Below are 21,550 nucleotides of genomic sequence, written 5' to 3' on the forward strand. Positions count from 1 at the left end.
AGGTCCCAGGGGCCAGAGGAGTAGGGAAGCCAAGAACCCATCCTGGGGAGGTAGGAAGGCAACAGGAAAAGAAACAGGGCGGAGGCCAAGGCTCTAAGCCCCAGCACATACTCCACTGTCTCATCAGACTTCACGTACAAAGCACAAAATTCAAAGATAAAATTAAAACAAAGACCTCAGAGCATTAAACCCTCAAGCGGGGTTCCGTTCTGAGCATAGGGCCTGTAAGGGCACAGGTCACATGCCCATAAAGCAGCTGTGCCGGGGGAGGAGGAGGTGAACCAAGACTGAGATGCTTGGCATTCAGATTAGAGAGCGGAGAGGTTATCAGTGACGACAAGGTCAAGGGTACCACCAAGGGAGGGCGGCTGCAGTGCGCAGGTGAGCCGGGAGGCCAGGCCAGGAAGGATCTGCTACACAGCACCGAGATCACAACACGCGCTGAACTCGGAAGGACCGTGTAATCAAGTTACCCCCGTCCGTTTCCCCAGATTGACATATTACAGTTGCTATACAGGGAGGGGAGGAGGGGAAGAGGTGGGATGAGTGGGGGGATGTTCAGGTGGGACAGACAAGAGAAGTGGGGGAGATGGAGAGAAAGAGAGAAAAGGAACAGAGGATGGTTACGAAAAAACAAAACAGAGAAAGGGCTGATGAAGCAAACTTCCCCCTCACTGTTTATGCACAGCACCATGATATCTAGACTCCTTTAGGCTACATCAAGAAACACTGGCATTTCAAATATTCCCGTATGGAAATGTCAACATTTCTATACGGGAGCCCGACAGCCAGTGACTGTATATAGTTTGTGGCATGGAGAGTAGGAGAAACACCATCTCATCAGGTGTAATTTTGTCTTCTCATCTATCAACCCCTCCACTTTTTTTTTTTTTTTTGCAGTAGGCGGGCCTCTCACTGCCGTGGCCTCCCGCGCCGTGGAGCACAGGCTCCGGACGCACAGGCCCGGCGGCCATGGCCCACGGGCCCAGCCGCTCCGTGACATGTGGGATCCTCCCGGACTGGGGCACGAACCCACGTCCCCCGCATCGGCAGGCGGACTCCCAACCACTGCGCCACCAGGGAAGCCCTCAACCCCTGCACTTTAATCTGGCGACTTCAAGTTAGCCACTGCTGCTACAACGTTGTTTGGCCAATAAATATTTATGAAAATCATTGGATGTGAAAGTGAATATATGAACAAATAAACAAATCAGGTCTTAAAAGATCCATCAGGATGTTAAAATTGGGATTAGTCCAATATTTGGACTAACTTTGGGGTTAGCCAGGGCCTGGCATTTCCGTTTGGGTAAGGACTCCAGTTGCAGCCTGGTTTTCAGCCGTCTATACGGTGGTAGGCTCAGGGCTCAGGTGGGTAAAGGGACAACTTATACCCACCAGCTCCGCAAAGGGAAGGGCTGTGCTCTCACTCTGGTAGGTTCAGTGCTCAACACATAGCAGCCACTCGGTAACTGCTGAACTGAATTGAGGGCACAGTGACCATTACCCATGACCACACAGAGCTCATGTGGCTCCATATGCAGGATATATCATTCTTGTAAAATTTATTCTAAAAAATTCTTAAAGACGTATAACCTCCTCTAGATAAAAATAATTTGAGATGGTCAATGACACAGGGCTTACTACAATGAGTTAATTCATATCTCTTTATGACATAAAATGGTGGCATAGGAAGTATTCTAGCCACAGGGCCAATGGTTTCTATGAGCTGCCTGGCAGCCAAAGCAAAAAGGGAAATACCCTGAGTCATATGTTCTCGTTATCAGATTCTGGTGCCTTATTTAACAAAAGTGACTTGTTGCTTAGCACATTTATTAGAATAATCAGTCCTCAGTTCACCAGAATGTCTTATTTCTGCCTTGCCATAGAAAGTGGTTGGTTTTAGGAAACCAGTTTTGGGAAACTGCCTGCATCCTGCCGTGAATAAGAGGCGAGCAGCTCATTCTGAACCCTTTGCACTTCTAGACTCTCAGGAGATTGACTACATAAGAAAATGGAGCTTTCCAGAGTACAACCGGAAACCCCAAAGAACCAAGGCCAGTAAGATACATGGACAATAGGCAGAGGAACCGGCTAACCAGAAGCACTGGCTTGTGTTCTGGAGGCCTCTCAAAAACTCACTGGGAAATAAGTTTGCACTGGGCCGCAGGTCCAGGTCCTCAGGATGGGCAGAAAAGGAAATCGAAGCAACCCTAGGTACCCCGCTCTTCCCCTTGGCTGGCTCTGTCTGTCCTCCACGTCTCAGCTTGGATGTTACCTCCTCAGATAAGCTTCTCTGCCTATACTACCTTCAGGGTCTCCCCAGCTCCAGTGCCTTCTCCTGCTTCTTCTATCTGTTCCTTCATTGTACCAACGACCCTATTTATTCCAGTTTACCTGTTTCCCACACTAGACCATAAGCTCCATGGCTTTTGCCCATTGCTGTTACATCCTCAGCACCTAACACAGTGTTTGGTCAAATAGATGCTCAATAAATATTTATGGACTCTGTGAATGAATAAGGAATAACTGAAAGAATGAACCAACGAGACCTTAAAAGATCACTAGGATTTAAAATTGAATAATAATTTGGAAAACATCTTCAAATTCACAAAATTCCTCTCTACCGATATTACAGAGAAATGGTCAAAACTAAGGCCTCTCTCTGCTTAATCCGGCAAGACCGAAGCATCTTCTTCAGCAAAGAAGCACAGTCCCCACAAGAGCAAATGAGATCAGCTTCTCTGCCCTTTCCCCTGTAGTGACCTCGTGCTTCACCTCACTTGGGTCTTAAGAGTATATTTTGGTCCAAGCACACTTTGCTCCTTTAGAACAAGGTGTTAATCATCTCACACTGGGGTTGGCAAACTTCTTTTTCTGTGAAAGGCCAAAGAGTAACTACTTTTGGCTTCACGGGCCGTGTGGTCTCCATCCCAACTACTCTACTCTGCTGCCATCCAGCAAAAGCAGCTGTAGACTCTACTGATACATAAGCAAATGGGCATGGCTGTGTTTCAATAAAACTTTATTTACAAAAGCAGATGGAGGGCCGGATTTGGACTGCAGGCCACAGCTAGCCAACCCTGGGCCCCAACATGCTGCTACTCACTCACTAAACTGACAATGCATGCCCTCCCTCCTCATTGAAGGGGACATTCCCGATGAAGCATCTACAAATTCAGTCCCGACAACCCAGCTGCTTTGTCAGAACCATAAATAAGAGTCTTGGTCAAATACCCTGAAGAGAGTCTGCCAAAGTGGAAAACAAGCATCACCATATTAAGAGAAAAACACAGCCAAGAATTCCCTTAACAATCAACCAAGCTCCTGAAATGGGGCCAGAGAACACACAAGGCCTCCAGCTCTGATAGTCTGGGGAACTGAAATATTTTCACTCCGCGAGAAGCTGCAGTCAGAACAATGAGAAGCCTCGTCCCCATGAGCCTCTGGACACAGGCTGGCCCAGAGCAAAAGACGCCGGCTTCCCCGCCAGCGTCTGGATTGACATCACCTAATGCAATACTGATCTGCATCCCCCTAAAAATGGTAAAAATCAATACGGTAACAGAAGCCTCGTTACATCGACAGGGTCTGGGGCCTCTTTAACGAATGCAATGCAGGCCTCTCAGTTCAGGGAGAAAAAGAGGAGAGACCACAAAACAACCAGGACGGAGGGAGTGGGGAAAAGAATTCAAATGGAAAAACACAGAAACAAAATACGAGGGTAACTATGGTAGGGCAAGCAGCATTCCAGCTCTTGGTTACTTTACAAGCATGAGTGACAGACTCCAGAAGATGGGGAGCCGGTCCAGCACAGGCTCTGTGTTATCTGATCCACTTTTGGATGAGCTCAGGCGGCTGAGTCAGCGCCTTCTGACAATCAGGTTGTCTGAGGGGAACTGGCTGAAGGCTGGGCGCAGGGTGGGGGAGTGGAGGGGCACGAGTCACACCTGGTACCCGCCACTCCCCTCCCCCACCATCGTCCCCAGGCCGCCTGGACCCTCCTCACTCAGAGAAGTTGGGGCAGATCCACTGCAAGCAGGCCACGTTCCAGGAGACAGGCCTGGAGAGACCAGAGCCCGCTCAGCAGGAGAAGGACCCTCTGCCCACAAAGCAGCCCCCGTGCCCAGGGCTGTCACTCTTCAGCCACTTCAAACAGGGCCATAGGTGGCATCTGGCCCAAAGGTGGCCAAGGGCGGATGCAGGTCTGGGAGTGAGGGAAGAAAACCACTTCACAAGCCTCGACAAGCTTGCTTCCAAATATTCCCCTGGGTGTTGGCGTCGGGGTAAAAATGCCCACAGGAAACCTCACCACCTCACCAGGGCTCTGAGTTACCAAAGACCGCAGAGCCACGGGGGCCCCAGCAAAGCAACACGCCGTCCGTCCAAACCCCAGGCAGCCGTTGGATCAGATGAGAACTGGCCTCGGAGTCTGGGGGCTGCTGCCCTGCAGTCAGCCCGCTGCGCGGTCACCTCCTCGCCGGAAAGGGGGCAGCAGATCACTGCAGGCGCCCCAGTGCCTCCCTGCTCCCCGAGCCCTCAGGGCAGCCGGCCTTGCCTGCCGTTGAGCGGAGGGCTCGCGGTTCACACCCAGGACACTGCTGCTGAGCCTCTGCCTCCTCACACGGGACTGAGACAGGAGTGCCCCTCACACTCCAGCAGCAGAGGGAAACTGACATCCACAAGTGAATAAGACCATCGTGAGTTATGAAGAGGGGGCGAGAAGGGACGAATGAACGAGGAAATGTGATCACCTCCGGGGTTACGCATGCCCTGAGTGACGAGGGGAGGCTGGGACGTGGGGCGCTCCCCGGGGTAGGGGGTCAGGGAAGGGCCGTCTGGGGCAGAGGCAGAATTTAACCCAAGGCCTGAAGGACAAGGAAGGTCACCTGTGGAGGAGCTGGATGGGGACACCCCAGGGAGGGATGGCCAAGGCCCCAGGAGAACAGCCCTGCATGGGGGGCGGGGGGTAGCAGAGAGGGGGAGGGGCAGAGGGAGGAGTGCGGGGTAGAGTGGGGCGCCCGTCAGGCTGGGTGGCCCTCCAAGGCCCTGTAAGCAGTTACGATCTCTTTGTAAGAACAGAGAGTGTGTGAAGGGGTTTACACAGGGCAGACAGGACCCAGACTGAAAGTTGCAATCATCAAGGCGGGAGGACAGATGACCTTCTCCTGCCTGTTTTCTAATCGACACAGCGGAAAAGCAGCTGGGACAAAAGTAACTTTCCTCTCTCACCTTCTTCAGTACATCCCCGGTATTTCTGTCCTGCACTCTGGCCTAAAGAAACCAAATATTTTCCCTCTCTCTCTCTCTCTCTCTCTCTCCCTGAACTACTCAGCAAAAAAACTGCAGAGGCAGGGATTCCCTGGTGGCGCAGTGGTTGAGAGTCCGCCTGCCGATGCAGGGGACACGGGTTCATGCCCTGGTCCGGGAAGATCCCACATGCCGCGGAGCGGCTGGGCCCGTGAGCCATGGCCGCTGAGCCTGCGCGTCCGGAGCCTGTGCTCCACAACGGGAGAGGCCACAACAGTGAGAGGCCCGCGTACCACCAAAAAAACAAAAAAAACAAAAAAACTGCAGAGACAAAATGCTGCCTTTGGAGGAAATTTTTAAATGTTCTGCAGACACAGCCAGTGTCATGTTCAACACATCTGGAAACCGTTTTTATGTAAGGCTGAACTAGTCTGCCCTCAAAGTTGCTTTCTATTAAACTGTTTGCATGCACACTGTCCTTCCTTCCTGCAGCTGGCATTCCCTCCCCTGATGAATGCTGGTCCCAGTCATGGTCCTGAGGAAAGGGGAGCTGCAAATCCTAGGACAGAAGCACAGAAAGAGATATCCGGGCCGCCTGTGGTTGGAGGGGATGGGCCTGCAGGGGGACATCCTCCTTCTCCAGCTTGGTGGGAGCGGCAGACCAGGGAAAGACAGCTGCTCTGCCCAGTGAGCTTTCTTCCAAAGGTTCTTCCTGGCTCAAAACTCAGCGGGGAAAGTGAGCGCACATGTGTCCGCTCGGCAGTGAGAAGCAAAAATTCCTTTGGTCGCAAGCCCAGAAACGTCTCTGGCAACTTCAAGCCGAGGCAGGTGTACGGAAGATGTGAGGTGGGGCTTGCAAAATGGAAGGGAAAGTAGGTAGATCAGGCTCAGAAAGGGCAGGAACTCAGGGGGCAGCGGGGTCCCAGCAGCAGAGGCTACACCAGCTTCCCCCATATTGTTTTTCTGTGGGTGGCATCCAGCCGCACTCCAAGCTGAGGATCTGCTCGGTCTGATGGGTCCTGTGTCCACCTGGCCCCAGAGGGCGGGGTGTCATGACTGGTGGTCCCTTTAAGACTTTCCAGTGGGGGAGAAATGGACCCCGAAGGAGATACTGGCCTCTGCTCCCAGAAGAAGGGGGGACGGGGTGGGTGAAAAGTGGGCAGTGATAACAGATGTCCATGGTAATTTTCATTCATTAAAAGTGGCAAGAATCGCATGCTCAGGAAGGAGGATGGCTCTTTAAGTAATGGAGGGCCCTTCAAGTGAAATCCTGGTGCTGGGGGGAGGAAATGGGTCCAGAGTATAAGGCACCAACTTAACCATTGGGCCCGTGTATGCGGGGGGCGGTCACACCAGTTCCACTGGGTTATTAGCAAATGGCCCTGGGGAGGCTGGGCCTTGACCTCACACGGCAAGCGCCATTCGGAGTGACTTCGACCCTCAAGTCCAATTTTGGTTGGTTCTGTTCTGCCTCCTCTGAGATTTCCTGCCCTGTTTCTCGCTGCTGAGGTGACACAGCGCGAGGCAAGCTCACCTCAACCCCCAGCGCTGCCGGCACATTTGTCATGTGCTCGAGCACATCTGTATTCACCCAGGTGAGAGGCTCCTTCCAAACTGAGCCTCATTACAAGGCAGTCCGCGGCTCCCTCTCCTACATAATCAATCATCAGACTAAGGGAACAAAATGGAAAGAGCTGGAAGAGATGTTTTTACTCTCTCCACTTCCAACCACAATCAGCAAAAAAAGTAGTTTAGTCAGTGGAAACCAGTCTCTTGTGTGGGCGTCTGCAATTTAATATCCTCTCATTTCCGATTCCATTTCGAAAGGCCACGTTAGCTCACTCTAAATTTTCACGCTCCTTTTTCTTGGGCTAGAAACGCATCTCAAATAGCGCGCTGCTGGCAGGAAGGCTAGCCTCCCGGGGACAGTAGGAGCCAGGTCAGAAACACCTTACAAAGCTGGTCTGTCGAGATGGGAGATGGTTCACAGCCAGCCGGGACATGCCAGGGATGGCAGGAGAATACACTCGCCACCTTGGCTCAAAAGCTGAAAAGGATATCCCCCGGCCAGAGCAGCTGCATGGGCTGCACCCACGCGTGCCAAACATGAAATTAGCCCGCGGGGGCAGCTCACGCAGCATCCAGACCAGAGCCCTGCCTGCAGACAGCCCGCAAGGTTGGCTGCTTCCCCAGGGCTCGGTGGAGCTGAGAAGTCCCGCGTGTGGCCACAGGCTATGCTATTCTGGTCACCTCCTTCCGGTGAGACTACCACATCCTGGACACCCTTCACGCAGTGTGAACCTAAGCCGGGGTGCGCCAGCCTCCCAGCCCATCACATCAAAAGGCCAGGCTGCGTCCCTCCCATAACGGTCACGGGCTTGGGCACTTGGGGAGCCTGGCCGGCTTCGGAGGCTATAACTTCACCACAGCATTAGATGTGTGGCCTCGGGCAGGTGACTTAAGCTCTCTGAACCCCTGTTTCTTCCTCTATAAAATGGCAATAATACAGCTATCGTGCAGATTAGGTGAAAGTTACAAATGAAGGCAGAGCCTGGTCCAGCTTTGGAGCTTATCAAGTAGAAGTTATTATGATTATACTGTGACCGATAAACACATTTTGAAAGATTAGTTGTTACAGAAATTCCACGGTAAACCTAACAGAAATAATATGCAATTGAGACATCGCTAAAGGCCAGTTACCTAGTTACCTACACCAGGCACAGAGCCTGTTTCTGTCCCAATCAACAACACAAACATAAACAGCCCGTGCTGTACCACCTGGGTCTGACTTCGCAGCTTGGATCAAGTAAAATGTACAGAGAGCCGGAGAAGAAGATCCCTCCTGGCTCGAGGTCTATGATCTTTTGTCCTGGGCCAGAAACAAGATTCCAGCCTAGCCTGATTCCTCTTTCCAGATGAAGTCTGGAAAATGACAAGAGCGTGGAGAAACCAGAAAACACTATCTCTCTAGGCACCTGCCACACAGCAAAACAAACCTCCATAACTAACGTACCAAAGAGTGGGAATTGTTGATGGTCTAAAAAAATTGGATTTAAATTCAGGTATGAAGACTGCTAAACAAATCAACAGAACAAAAATGCCTACATGGAGAATATTTCAAAAGAAAGCAAACCTTTTCCCAAACTGAGCTCTTTGTGTCTCTGTTTAAAAAAAAAAAAAGTCTACACACAGAAAATTGTAGTTTAGAGTGCACACCCTTTTGTAGGAGAGTCATATGCACGTTAGCATATTAAAAGCTCTGAGAAGTGCTATGAGGACGAAATCCATCAGCTTTGTTTTAATTCACGGTTTCCAAAACTTTTTTGTGTGGAGTATTGTTTTAAAACACACCTAGTAACTCTGCAAAAACCCAATTTGGGAGACCTGGTTTGTTTTCAGAGTGGCTGTTCACATGCTAATGATGGCTAACTTCAAAACCCAGCAAATTCTCTATATGTGATGAGTGCACAAAGGAACAGAAATCTGCAGCCACAGTTGCCTCAGGGCTAAGAATGGAAGGGAAACTCAATTTTCACTGCTTACCTACTAATTTCTTTATAAACCTACTGCTTTCTTTTATAAAAATTGAAAACACTACTGTGAAAACTCTCACCTGAGGGCTTCCCTGGTGGCGCAGTGGTTGGGAGTCCGCCTGCCGATGCAGGGCACGCGGGTTCGTGCCCCGGTCCGGGAAGATCCCACATGCCGCGGAGCGGCTGGGCCCGTGAGCCATGGCCGCTGAGCCTGCGCGTCCGGAGCCTGTGCTCCGCAACGGGAGAGGCCGCAACAGTGAGAGGCCCGCGTACCGCAAAAAAACAAACAAACAAAAAACCTCTCACCTGATAGCCTGCTTATTAAAGAAGCTTCCATGAGCTCCCTCCCCTCCCTCACCCCAGGTCACACTCAGCATGTCCTAAATGTTCTCCTTTGGTCCAGACTTGACTGGTTTGGTCCCGCTTCAGAATCTCATGAAATCAGGGAGTTCTGGTGCCTTTTGACCTCTCCAGATTTAGCCAAATGTCAGTCAAGGCACCTGAGAACTTGGTCCTGCAGGTGGGGAACACACTTACCTCGTGGTCAATTTTAATAAGGGCAATGTCGGCCTTCTCATCCACATCTTTGATTTTGGCCTCATATGTGGCACCATTCTTCAGCTCAACTTTGACTCGGTGCTTGTTGGTCACCACGTGGGCGTTTGTCACAATCAGTCCATCTTCGGACACGATAAACCCAGACCCACTGGCCACAGGCACCTCCCTCTTAGAAAAAGGAAGCCTAGAACCAAAAAAAGTACCTGGTTAAGGCTGAAACATCTTCAGATCAGCTCTGAGACACACTGATGAACCGATTCTGTAACTGCAGCACGCGTCTAGCAATTGTTACCTGACACACTGGCTTTATTTAACTTTAAAATATGGAACGTTAGACTGACTTCTATACGCATCCAAACATTCCACTTAGAAAATATTCTTAGGGAATCTCTTCAGAACCAGAGGTTCTTAAAATATCTAGAAGGGTCAAGAATGTAGATTTAAGTAGTCAAACAGGAAAACATCCCAAGGGAGAAATGCTTATCTTCCTGTAAGACTATATTCAGTGACACTTTAAATAGATCTGATGTTTTGCTAATGGCAGCGGTTTCAGTGGGAGCTTCAGAGGCTGAGGAACAAAAGGAAGGCTCTCTTTACTTGCGAAACAGTTCGATGTGAACCACAGCAGGAGCAATCTTCTCCACCACATCGGCAATGAAGTTGTATTTATGGCGCAAACTGTTGGGATCTTCCTGCCCTGAGAACAGAAACAAAGACGAGACACTTAAAGGCGCTGTGCTCTGTGCTGTGGCCACCTGGAGAAAGATAGAGGTTAGAAGAGCCAGAAAACCTGAAGGAGGGTGAGGACAAGAGCCCTTTGCAACTGGGCTCAGGTGCAAAGATCTTTCTGGTTCTTGAGGAAATACCCACTCAGATAAGACAGCAAAACCCACCAAAGATGACCTCTTGTCTTGGCTTCCTTGCTCTCAATAGTTTCACCTCGAGAATGTTGAACCAGAGGCTCCAGCAGATACCCGGGCCTCCTACATGATTCCAAAGAGTTGGTCGCCCGAGGGCCACCTTGACATGACACCGTCCACCAGTGTCCCTTCCCCAACTCCCGCAGCACCACACAGCAGCCCTTCTCAGCACACCGCCACTGTCCAGGGGAGAGCTGAGGCTGTTTTTGACAAGATGCCCATCAAGTGTTATAGATTTAAAAGGCTACTAGGAAAAAGCGTTAAGGCAAAGGCACAGATGGTGTCTTTCCTGCTGTCTGTCCCCAGAGCAGCTTCCCACCACATCTTAAGCACTCACTCCATTTCCCCGACCCCAGGACATCCCAGGCCAAAAGACACAAGAGATACCTTGATTCTGTTGGGGAAAAAAAAAAGAGAAAATCGAATGACCATAATTCTCTCTATAAACATATGCACTGTAATTAGGGAACCCCCCGTATGGTGGGCATTTGCAAACCTCCTTTCAGACAAAGCTGTCAATCACAAATCTGATGTAGGTCTCCCAGCAAGGCAAAAAGTTAGTTACCACCAGCCTCATGTGCACACCCATGGCATCTGACTCAGAAATGAGCTCCTGGAGACTCAGGGGCTGGGAGCCCCCGTTCTGTGGGCACACGGGTGGCAGAGGCAGCCTGAGCCCCTTGCTCTGACCCCAAACCCGTGCCACCTGCTGACACCCCTGAACAAGTCTCTCTGCAGAGAGACAGCAGAGGGGCTCCAGGCCAGTCTGTAGCCAAGAACCCCCACACCCCTTCCTTTCCCTCCTCTCCGCCTTGGCCCGTGGGTCGAGCACAGGGCTGCACCCAGCAGCTCTGCCAGCCCCGCTGCCACCTGGCCCCGTGCAGAAACTCACAGGGAGCTTCCAGAAACCTTCATAGAAATTTGACGGAGAAATCTTATGCCTCTTGCATCTAAAAATTTTAAATCGGGGCTGATATTTTCTGTCTTTTTAAACTATATTTTGGTAGTAATTCATTTTTAGCATATTTTACAAAAGTACTGATCCATGATGAGTAGGAAATAAAAGGAAAAGAACCCTGACCCTTCACCACAGCTGGTCTCCCTCCCTCACCGTTCACACAGGGGGGTTCGCAAGGAGGTTGAGGTTTAAAAGGAAACCACAGGCCTGCAAAACTGCCCCTTGCTAACCAAAGGGCCTGTGCCCCCAACACACACACACACACACACACACACACACACACACACACGCCCACACCTACACTTACACACTCATGAATATATGCTCACACACACACAAACACACTCACTCTCACACTCATGATCGTACACACATATACATATACTCACATGTACACACACATAAACACATCCACACACATACGCACATACGCATGCACACACGCCCTTACATACAGACTCTGACTCTCATCAAAACACGTTTGTATACACACACGCTCTTACACTCACACACATACATACATTCACACAGCTACACTCGTATACACAGATACATACACTCCTACACACAAACACACCCCTCTGTGCCAGGGGTACAGCCGTTCTCCAGGTGCCAGGCTGTGAAAGCTGTGACATTCTCAAGTCTTCTGTGGCTCTCAGAGCTGCGTGTCCACAGGCATCCCCAGTGGCACCACAGCAACTGTACAGATTGGGCTGTGTGTCCCCACCAGGGACCTCAGTTCTCCAGCTCAATAGCCCTGGGCACAGGGACATCTCGGGTACCAGCCTGCCTCTCCCAAGCTTTCCTTCTTGGAAGTGAAAGACCATCGATGAACAAAGGGCCCCTGCCTGTCACGGCTACTGGGCTCTGAGCTGCTTTATTTCAGGGCTGGAATCTGCTCTCTTTTTGCATAGCTTGATTTTTGTAAGGTGCAGAAAAAGATCTGCAACTACTGAGCAAGATTAATTCAACAAATTTATGGTAGCATAATATTTATTATTTTTGCTTTCAGAACCCTTTCATATGGTACCATTGGAAAAGCCTTCCTGGGGCTTCTCTGGCAGTGCAGCGGTTAAGAATCCACCTGTCAGTGCAAGGGACATGGGTTCGAGTCCTGGTCCAGGAAGATCCCACATGCCACAGAGCAACTAAGCCCATGTGCCACAACTACTGAGCCTGTGCTCTAGAGCCTGCGAGCCACAACTATTGAGCCCGCATGCCACAACTACTGAAGCCTGTGCGCCTACAGCCCGTGCTCCACAACAAGAGAAGCCACCGCAATGAGAAGCCTGCACACCACAGTGAAGAGTAGCCCAGCTCGCCGTGACTAGAGAAAGCCTGTGCACAACAACGAAGACCCACTGCAGCCAAAAATAAATAAATTAAATAAATAAACTTAAGAAAAGCCTTCCTGGGACTTCCCTGGTGGCGCAGTGGTTAAGAATCCGCCGCCAATGCAGGGTACACGGGTTCGAGCCCTGGTCCAGGAAGATCCCACATGCCGCGGAGCAACTAAGCCCGTGCGCCACAACTACTGAGCCTGTGTGCCTAGAGCCTGCGCTCCACAACAACAGGAGCCACCACAATGAGAAGCCTGCGCACCTCAGCAAAGAGTAGCCCCCGCTCGCCACAACTAGAGAAAGCCCACGCGCAGCGACAAAGACCCAACACAGCCAAAAATAAGTAAATAAATGTATTTTAAAAAAAAGAAAAGAAAAGCCTTCCTTATGGTACCCTTCCTGTGGAAGAGGAAAATCAGGTATTGCTCCCATGTTATATTTAGAGAAACTGAGGCTTAGAGACTATAAATGACTTCTCTAGAGACACTAAATTTTCTTCCCGGAGTGTATAAGTAACAGAAAAGTCTGAGCAAACCTACAACGTCTCCACATCACACACCTGCTGCCCTTCCAGGACCCCAGGTAGCTGTGGTTATTTAACTGGCGCGTCTCCCTGCATTCTCCAACAGGAGATATAAACAAGGGGATAGGAACATTCCTTCCCAACACAGAACCCGTGAGCACCACCCAGAGACAACTGTAAACAAATGCATCTGGGCTTCCTCGGACTAGCTCCCTGGGAAAGGCCAAAAGGAGGCTTAACTCCAACAAGGCCAGCAACCCCCAGGGAAGTGTGGAGATTCTGAGACCCTCAAAAGAAGGACGATTACTAGAGTCTTGCCACTAAAAATCACTCACTCGCTTCCTCTTCCTACTTCCCACATAAGCCCGGGAGAATCTGCCCACATCAGGGATGAAAGTGAGAATGGGTTTTTCCAGCTAAAACAAGAAGCAGTTGCTTCCTCACACACACTAGAGAAAGTGGCTCCAGGGTCTGTCCACCTGGGACGGCAATGTGGGAGAGCAGCAAGGATGCTGGCCTGGACACCAGAAGGCCCAGGTTCCATCTGCAGTCTACCGGGTGGTCCCCATTTCCCCGTCTGTAAAATGGGGCCAACTACCTCTAGAATGAGCTGTGAAGTCTATTCCACCTTCAACATTCTATGATCTAATCCCTGTCTCTCCCCCTCACTCCAACATGCTACAGCAAAATAAGGAGACTGTGGAATCTGAGATTGGGCACAGGACTCCCCTAATTCTGCAGATGTGTAAACAGAAAGGAGGGACAGTGGGTGCACAGACCCCACTGAAAAGCCACAGTGACAAGCCTTAATTGTGCCGCTGAGATGAAAAAGCAATGGGTGGATTTCCCTGGTGGCGCAGTGGTTGAGAGTCCGCCTGCCGATGCAGGGGACACGGGTTCGTGCCCTGGTCCGGGAAGATCCCACATGCTGCAGAGCTGCTGGGCCCGTGAGCCATGGCCGCTCAGCCTGCGCGTCCGGAGCCTGTGCTCCGCAATGGGAGAGGCCACAACAGTGAGAGGCCCGCGTACCGAAAAAAAAAAAAAAGCAACGGGTGACCTCTATTATCATTGGTGGATCTGTGTTAATGGGAGAAATAAATAGAGCAGAAACAACTGAACTGAAGGAACCATCAACTAATAGTCCAAAGATGGGCAAAACGTCAAACCAAAGAAGTGTTTGTCTTCTCCAAATGCAATTTCAGAATGAGGAATAAGAGTGTTGCTAAGAGCAGCTTGGCTCAATGCTAGGGTCCTGCTCCATGTAAAAGGTTGTCCACCGAGCTAAAGGAAGCTGCTGCTGCCTTGTGGTCTTTAGAAACCCTGGCTGGCCCCACCTGCTGTGATTTCAACTGCGGGTCAACTATCTTCCTTCCAGAGGGGTCAACTCGGGTGGAGAATTCCAGAGATGGACCTGGGCTGGCTCTGCCACAACTCACTCTCCAAGTGATGCAGACAGATGGAGGGCTGGGGCATCCAGGCCACTCAGCATGGGGAGGATAGGTAAGAGCACAGGCTCTGGTCTCAGAGAGATCAGAGTGTGCCACTTGGTATGGGACTTATTGGCTATGTGACCTTAGTATGTCACCTTACTCCTCCATGTCTTCTCCCCTTGTCCATAAAATGTGATGAGAATAATATCTACCTCCATGTGTTTTCTTTTTTTGTTTTTTTGTTGTTGTTGTTGTCGTTGTTTTGCGGTATGCAGGCCTCTCACTGCTGTGGCCTCTCCCGTTGCGGAGCACAGGCTCCGGACGTGCAGGCTCAGCGGCCATGGCTCCCGGGCCCAGCCGCTCCGCGGCATGTGGGATCTTCCTGCGCCGGGGCACGAACCCGTGTTCCCTGCATCAGCAGACGGACTCTCAACCACTGAGCCACCAGGGAAGCCCTACCTCCATGTGTTTTTGATGCTGATTTTATGAGCTCCTGTATATGATGAAGTGCTTGGCCAAGTTATGGCATAGTTTAAAAATAAAAAAACAAAAGAACTGGTGGAGGTGCTGCTCAGTAGGCAGCTCTGGACAGGTGTGAGCACCACTTACCTCAGGGGCACAGCAGAGAAGTAAAGGGAGAGGTGAAAGTGTCCAGAGAACCACTCTCCTCACCTTGGCAAATTTGTGTACGTCTTGGAGGCTCCTCCTAACAGGGCCATCGTGGCCACAAGTGCAGAGGCAGAGGTCAAGGGGAAGGTGTGCGGTAAGCCGGTTTTTCTGGCTTTGACGTGTACTCTGTTCCCCAGCTTACCAGGGTAACCTGCAGCCACTGGGAGACAGGGACTGTGTCAGCAGGGTAGTCTAGCCTGAACTGAAGCCCAGCTGCACTCCCTCAAATTCCCATGGAGTAACCAACCTCACCAGAAGAAGACAAATATAACTCCCTCTATGAAGTGAGGGCCGTGTTTAATCATGCCAGAACTGAGGCGGCAGAAGGTAACGAGGATGGGACGTCTCAAGCCGGGTTGAGACCGGGCCCTTCTAGCTACTCCATCATCATACGGAAAGCTGGACCTGGCTGGCATTCGGTAACAGCTGCCATTTACGGAAAGCTGGGAATTCAGAAACATGAAAGTAAGGTATTTCCTACATTCCCGATGAATGAAAAAAAGAGAAAAGACAAAAATGGCAAACAGGGAGTCAAAGAGGGAGCATCAATACAGATCCTACAGACAATAAAAGCATGATAGGGAAGTATCGTGAACAAATTTAGGCACATAAATTCTACAGCTTAGAAAAAGTGGACAGATTTCTTTTAAGACATAATTTAGCAAAACTCACTGAAGAAGATATTGATAACCCAAATAATCCTACAGCTATTAAAGAAGTTGTATTTGCAGTTAACAACCTTCCCAGAAAGAAAATGTCAGGCCCATACAGCTTCACTGGCGAATTCTACCAAACACTTAGGAAAGAAACAATACTAACACTTCACAAACCTTCTTCAAAAAAGAAGGTAGGGCTTCCCTGGTGGCGCAGTGGTTGAGAGTCTGCCTGCCGATGCAGGGGACACGGGTTCGTGCCCCGGTCCGGGAAGGTCCCACATGCCGCGGAGCTGCTAGGCCCGTGAGCCATGGCCGCTGAGCCTGCGCGTCTGGAGCCTGTGCTCCGCCACGGGAGAGGCCACAACAGTGAGAGGCCCGTGTACCGCAAAAAAAAAAAGAAGGTAAACACTGCGCAACTTATTTTATGAACTCAGCATTACCTTAATATAAAAGCCAGACAAAGATATTATAAGAAAATTATAGACTGGAATTCACTGGTGGTCCAGTGGTTAAGACTTCATGCTTCCAATGCAGGGAACGCAGTTTCAACCCCTGGTCGGGGAACTAAGATCCCACATGCCATGTGGCCAAAAGAATTGTCTTTTCTAATTTTAAAAAAAAGAGGATTTGGTTCAAGATGGCAGAGTAGAAGGACGTACTCTCACTCCCTCTTGTGAGAGCACCGGAATCACAACTAACTGCTGAACAATCATCGACAGGAAGACACTGGAACTCACCAAAAAAGATACTCCACATCCAAAGACAAAGGAGAAGCCACAGTGAGATGGTAGGAGGGGCACAAGCACAATAACATCAAGTCCCATAACTGCTGGGTGGGTGACTCACAAACTGGATAACACTTATACCACAGAAGTCCACCCACTGGAGTGAAGGTTCTGAGCCCCACGTCAGACTTCCCAACCTGGGGGTCTGGCAACAGGAGGAGGAATTCCCAGAGAATCAGACTTTGAAGGCTAGCGGGAGTTGATTGCAGGACTTCAACAGGACTGGGGGAAACAGAGACTCCACTCATGGAGGGCACACACAAAGTAGTGTGCGCATCGGGACCCAGGGGAAGAAGCAGTGACCCCATAGGAGACTGAACCAGACCTACCTGCTAGTGTTGGAGGGTCTTGTGCAGAGGCGGGGGGTGGCTGTGGCTCACCACGAGGACAAGGACACTAGCAGCAGAAGTTCTGGGAAGTACTCCTTGGTGTGAGCCCTCCCAGAGTCCACCATTAGCCCCACCAAAGACCAGGTAGGCTCCAGTGCTGGGTCGCCTCAGGCCAAACAACCAACAGGGAGGGAAGCCAGCCCCATCCATCAGCAGACAAGCAGATTAAAGTTTTACTGAGCTCTGCCCACCAGAGCAACAGCCAGCTCTACCCATCACCAGTCCCCCCCATCAGGAAACTTGCACAAGCCTCTTAGATAGCCTCATCCACCAGAGGGCAGACAGCAGAAGCCAGAAGAACTACAACCCTGCAGCCTGTGGAACAAAAACCACATTCACAGAAAGACAAACAAGATGAAAAGGCAGAGGGCTATGTACCAGCTGAAGGAACAAGACAAAAGCCCAGAAAAACAACTAAATGAACTGGAGATAGACAATCTTCCAGAAAAAAAATTCAGAATAATGATAGTGAAGATGATCCAGGGCCTCGGAAAAAGAATGAAGGCAAAGATTGAGGAGATGTAAGAAATGTTTAACAAAGACCTAGAAGATTTAAGGAACAAACAAACAGAGATGAACAATACAATAGCTGAAATGAAAAATACACTAGAAGGAATCAATAGCAGAATAACTGAGGCAGAAGAACGGATAAGTGACCTGGAAGACAGAATGGTGGAATTCACTGCTGCGGAACAGAATAAAGAAAAAAGAATGAAAAGAAACGAAGACAGCCTAAGAGACCTCTGGGACAACATTAAACAACAACATTTGCATTATAGGGGTCCCAGAAGGAGAAGAAAGAGAGAAAGGACCCAAGAAAATATTTGAAGAGATTATAGTCGAAAACTTCCCTAACATGGGAAAGGAAATAGCCACCCAAGTCCAGGAAGTGCAGAGAGTCCCATACAAGATAAACCCAAGGAGAAACATGCCAAGACACATAGTAATCAAATTGGCAAAACTTAAACAAAGAAAAATTATTGAAAGTGGCAAGGGAAAAACAACAAATAACATACAAGGGAACTCTCATAAGGTTAACAGCTGATTTCTCAGCAGAAACTCTACAAGCCAGAAGGGAGTGGCATGACATGTTTAAAGTGATGAAAGGGAAGAACCTACAACCAAGATTACTCCACCCAGCAAGGATCTCATTCAGATTCGATGGAGAAATCAAAAGCTTTACAGACAAGCAAAAGCTAAGAGAATTCAGCACCACCAAACCAGCTCTACAGCAAATGCTAAAGGAACTTCTCTAGGCAGGAAACACAAGAGAAGTAAAGGACGTACAAAAACAAACCCAAAACAATTAAGAAAATGGTAATAGGAACATACATATCGATAATTACCTTAAAAGTGAATGGATTAAATGCTCCAACTAAAAGACACAGGCTAGCTGAATGGATACAGAAACAAGACCCATATATATGCTGTCTGCAAGAGACCCACTTCAGACCTAGGGACACATACAGACTGAAAGTGAGGGGATGGAAAAAGATATTCCATGCAAATGTAAATCAAAAGAAAGCTGGAGTAGCAAAACTCATATCAGATAAAATAGACTTTAAAATAAAGAATGTTACAAGAGACAAGGAAGGACACTCCATAATGATCAAGGGATCAATCCAAGAAGAAGATATGACAATTATAAATATATATGCACCCAGCATAGGAGCACCTCAATACATACGGCAACTGCTAACAGCTATAAAAGAGGAAATCGACAGTAGCACAATAATAGTGGGGGACTTTAATACCTCACTTACACCAATGGACAGATCATCCAAACAGAAAATTAATAAGGAACCACAAGCTTTAAATGACACAATAGACCAGATAGATTTAATTGATATTTATAGTACATTCCATCCAAAAACAGCAGATTACACTTTCTTCTTAAGTGTGCATGGAACATTCTCCAGGATAGATCACATCTTGGGTCACAAATCAAGCCTCAGTAAATTTAAGAAAACTGAAATCATATCAAGCATGTTTTCTGACCACAACACTATGAGATTAGAAATCAACTACAGGGAAAAAACGTAAAAAACACAAACACATGGAGACTAAACAATATGCTACTAAATAACCAAGAGATCACTGAGGAAATCAAAGAGGAAATCAAAAACTACCTAGAGACAAATGACAATGAAAACAGGATGATCCATAACCTATGGGATGCAGCAAAAGCAGTTATAAGAGGGAACTTTATAGCAATACAATCCTACCTCAAGAAACAACAAACATCTCAAATAAACAATCTAACCTTACACCTAAAGGAGCTAGAGAAAGAACAAACAAAACCCAAAGTTAGTAGAAGGAAAGAAATCATAAAGATCAGAGCAGAAATAAATGAAATAGAAACAAAGAAAACAATAGCAAAGATCAATAAAAGTAAAAGATGGTTCTTTGAGAAGATAAACAAAACTGATAAACCATTAGCCAGACTCATCAAGAAAAAGAGGGAGAGCACTCAAATCAATAAAATGAGAAATGAAAAGAGAAAAGTTACAACACACACCTGAGAAATACATAGCATCCTAAGAGACTACTACAAGCAACTCTATGCTGATAAAATGGACAACCTGGAAGAAATGGCCAAATTCTTAGAAAAGTACAGCCTTCCAAGACTGAACCAGGAAGAAATAGAAAATATGAACAGACCAATCACAAGTAATGAAATTGAAACTGTGATTTAAAATCTTCCAACAAACTGAAGTCCAGCACCAGATGGCTTCACAGGTGAATTCTATCAAACATTTAGAGAATAGCTAACGCCCATCCTTCTCACACTCTTCCAAAAAATTGCAGAAGGAGGGATACTCCCGAACTCATTCTATGAGGCCACCATCACCCTGATACCAAAACCAGACAGAGAAAATTAAAAAAACAAAAATTAAAGACCAATATCACTGATGAATATAGATACAAAAATCCTCAACAAAATACTAGCAAACAGAATCCAACAACACATTAAAAGGATCATACACCATAATTAAGTGGGATTTATCCCAGGGATGCAAGGATTCTTCAATATATGCAAATCAATCAATGTGATACACCATATTAACAAACTGAAGAAGAAAAACCATATGACCGTCTCAATAGATGCAGAAAAAGCTTTTGACAAAATTCAACACTAATTTATGATAAAAACTCTCCAGAAAGTGGGCATAGAGGGAACCTACCTCAACATAATAAAGGCCATATACGACAAACCCACAGCAAACATCATTCTCAATGGTGAAAAACTGAAAGCATTTCCTCTAAGATCAGGAACAAGACAAGGATGGCCACTCTTGCCACTGTTATTCAACATAGTTTTGGAAGTCCTAGCCACGGCAATCAGAGAAGAAAAAGAAGTAAAAGGAATACAAATTGGAAAAGAAGAAGTAAAAGTGTCACTGTTTGCAGATGACATGATACTATACATAGAGAATCCTAAAGATGCCACCAGAAAACTACTAGAGCTAATCAATGAATTTGGGAAAGTTGCAGGATACAAAATTAATGCACAGAAATCTCTTACATTCTTATACACAAATGATGAAAAATCTGAAAGAGAAATTAAGGAAACACTCCCATTTACCACTGCAACAAAAAGAAGAAAATACCTAGGAATAAACCTACCTAGGGAGACAAAAGACCTGTATCCAGAAAACTATAAGACACTGATGAAAGAAATTAAAGATGATACAAACAGATGGAGAGGTACACCATGTTCTTGATTTGGAAGAATCAATATTGGGAAAATGACTATACTACCCAAAGTAATCTACAGATTCAATGCAATCCATGTCAAATTACCAATGGCGTTTTTTACAGAACTAGAACAAAAAATCTTAAAATTTGTGTGGAGACACAAAAGACCCTGAATAGCCAAAGCAGTCTTGAGGGAAAAAAACAGAGCTGGAGGAATCAGACTCCCTGACTTCAGACCATACTACAAAGCTACAGTAATCAAGACAGTATGGTACTGGCACAAAAACAGAAATATAGATCAATGGAACAGGACAGAAAGCCCAGAGATAAACCCACGCACTTATGGTCAACTAATCTATGACAAAGGAGGCAAGGATATACAATGGAGAAAAGACAGTCTCTTCAATAAATGGTGCTGGGAAAACTGGACAGCTACATGTAAAAGAATGAAATTAGAACACTCCCTAGCACCATACACATAAATAAACTCAAAATGGATTAGAGACCTAAATGTAAGACCAGACACTATAAAACTCTTAGAGGAAAACACAGAACACTCTTTGACATAAATCACAGCAAGATATTTTTTGACCCACCTCCTAGAGTAATGGAAATAAAAACAAAAATAAACAAATGGGACCTAATGAAACTTAAAAGCTTTTGCACAGCAAAGGAAACTACAAACAGGACGAAAAGACAACTCTCAGAATGGGAGAAAGTATTTGCAAACGAATCAATCAACAAAGGATTAATCTCCAAAATATATAAACAGCTCATGCAGCTCAATATTAAAAAAAGAAACAACCCAATCCAAAAATGGGCAGAAGACCTAAATAGACATTT

The 21,550-nt window shown here is 47.7% G+C and overlaps 1 protein-coding gene across 1 annotated transcript in view; it reads right to left on the reverse strand.

Annotated features, from left to right (window-relative positions):
* HTRA1 (HtrA serine peptidase 1) overlaps positions 1–21,550 on the reverse strand; it is a 57,346-nt gene that overhangs the window by 15,443 nt on the left and 20,353 nt on the right. Inside the window, exons 2-3 of the mRNA XM_082854747.1 lie at positions 9,936–10,035; positions 9,318–9,522 (exon numbers count right to left, since the gene is read on the reverse strand). Coding sequence (XP_082710873.1) covers positions 9,318–9,522; positions 9,936–10,035 — 305 coding nt within the window. The remainder of the gene's footprint in view (positions 1–9,317; positions 9,523–9,935; positions 10,036–21,550) is intronic.

This window comes from Leucopleurus acutus (assembly GCF_964270905.1).
Source record: "Leucopleurus acutus genome assembly, chromosome: 14".
NCBI lineage: Eukaryota > Metazoa > Chordata > Mammalia > Artiodactyla > Delphinidae > Leucopleurus > Leucopleurus acutus.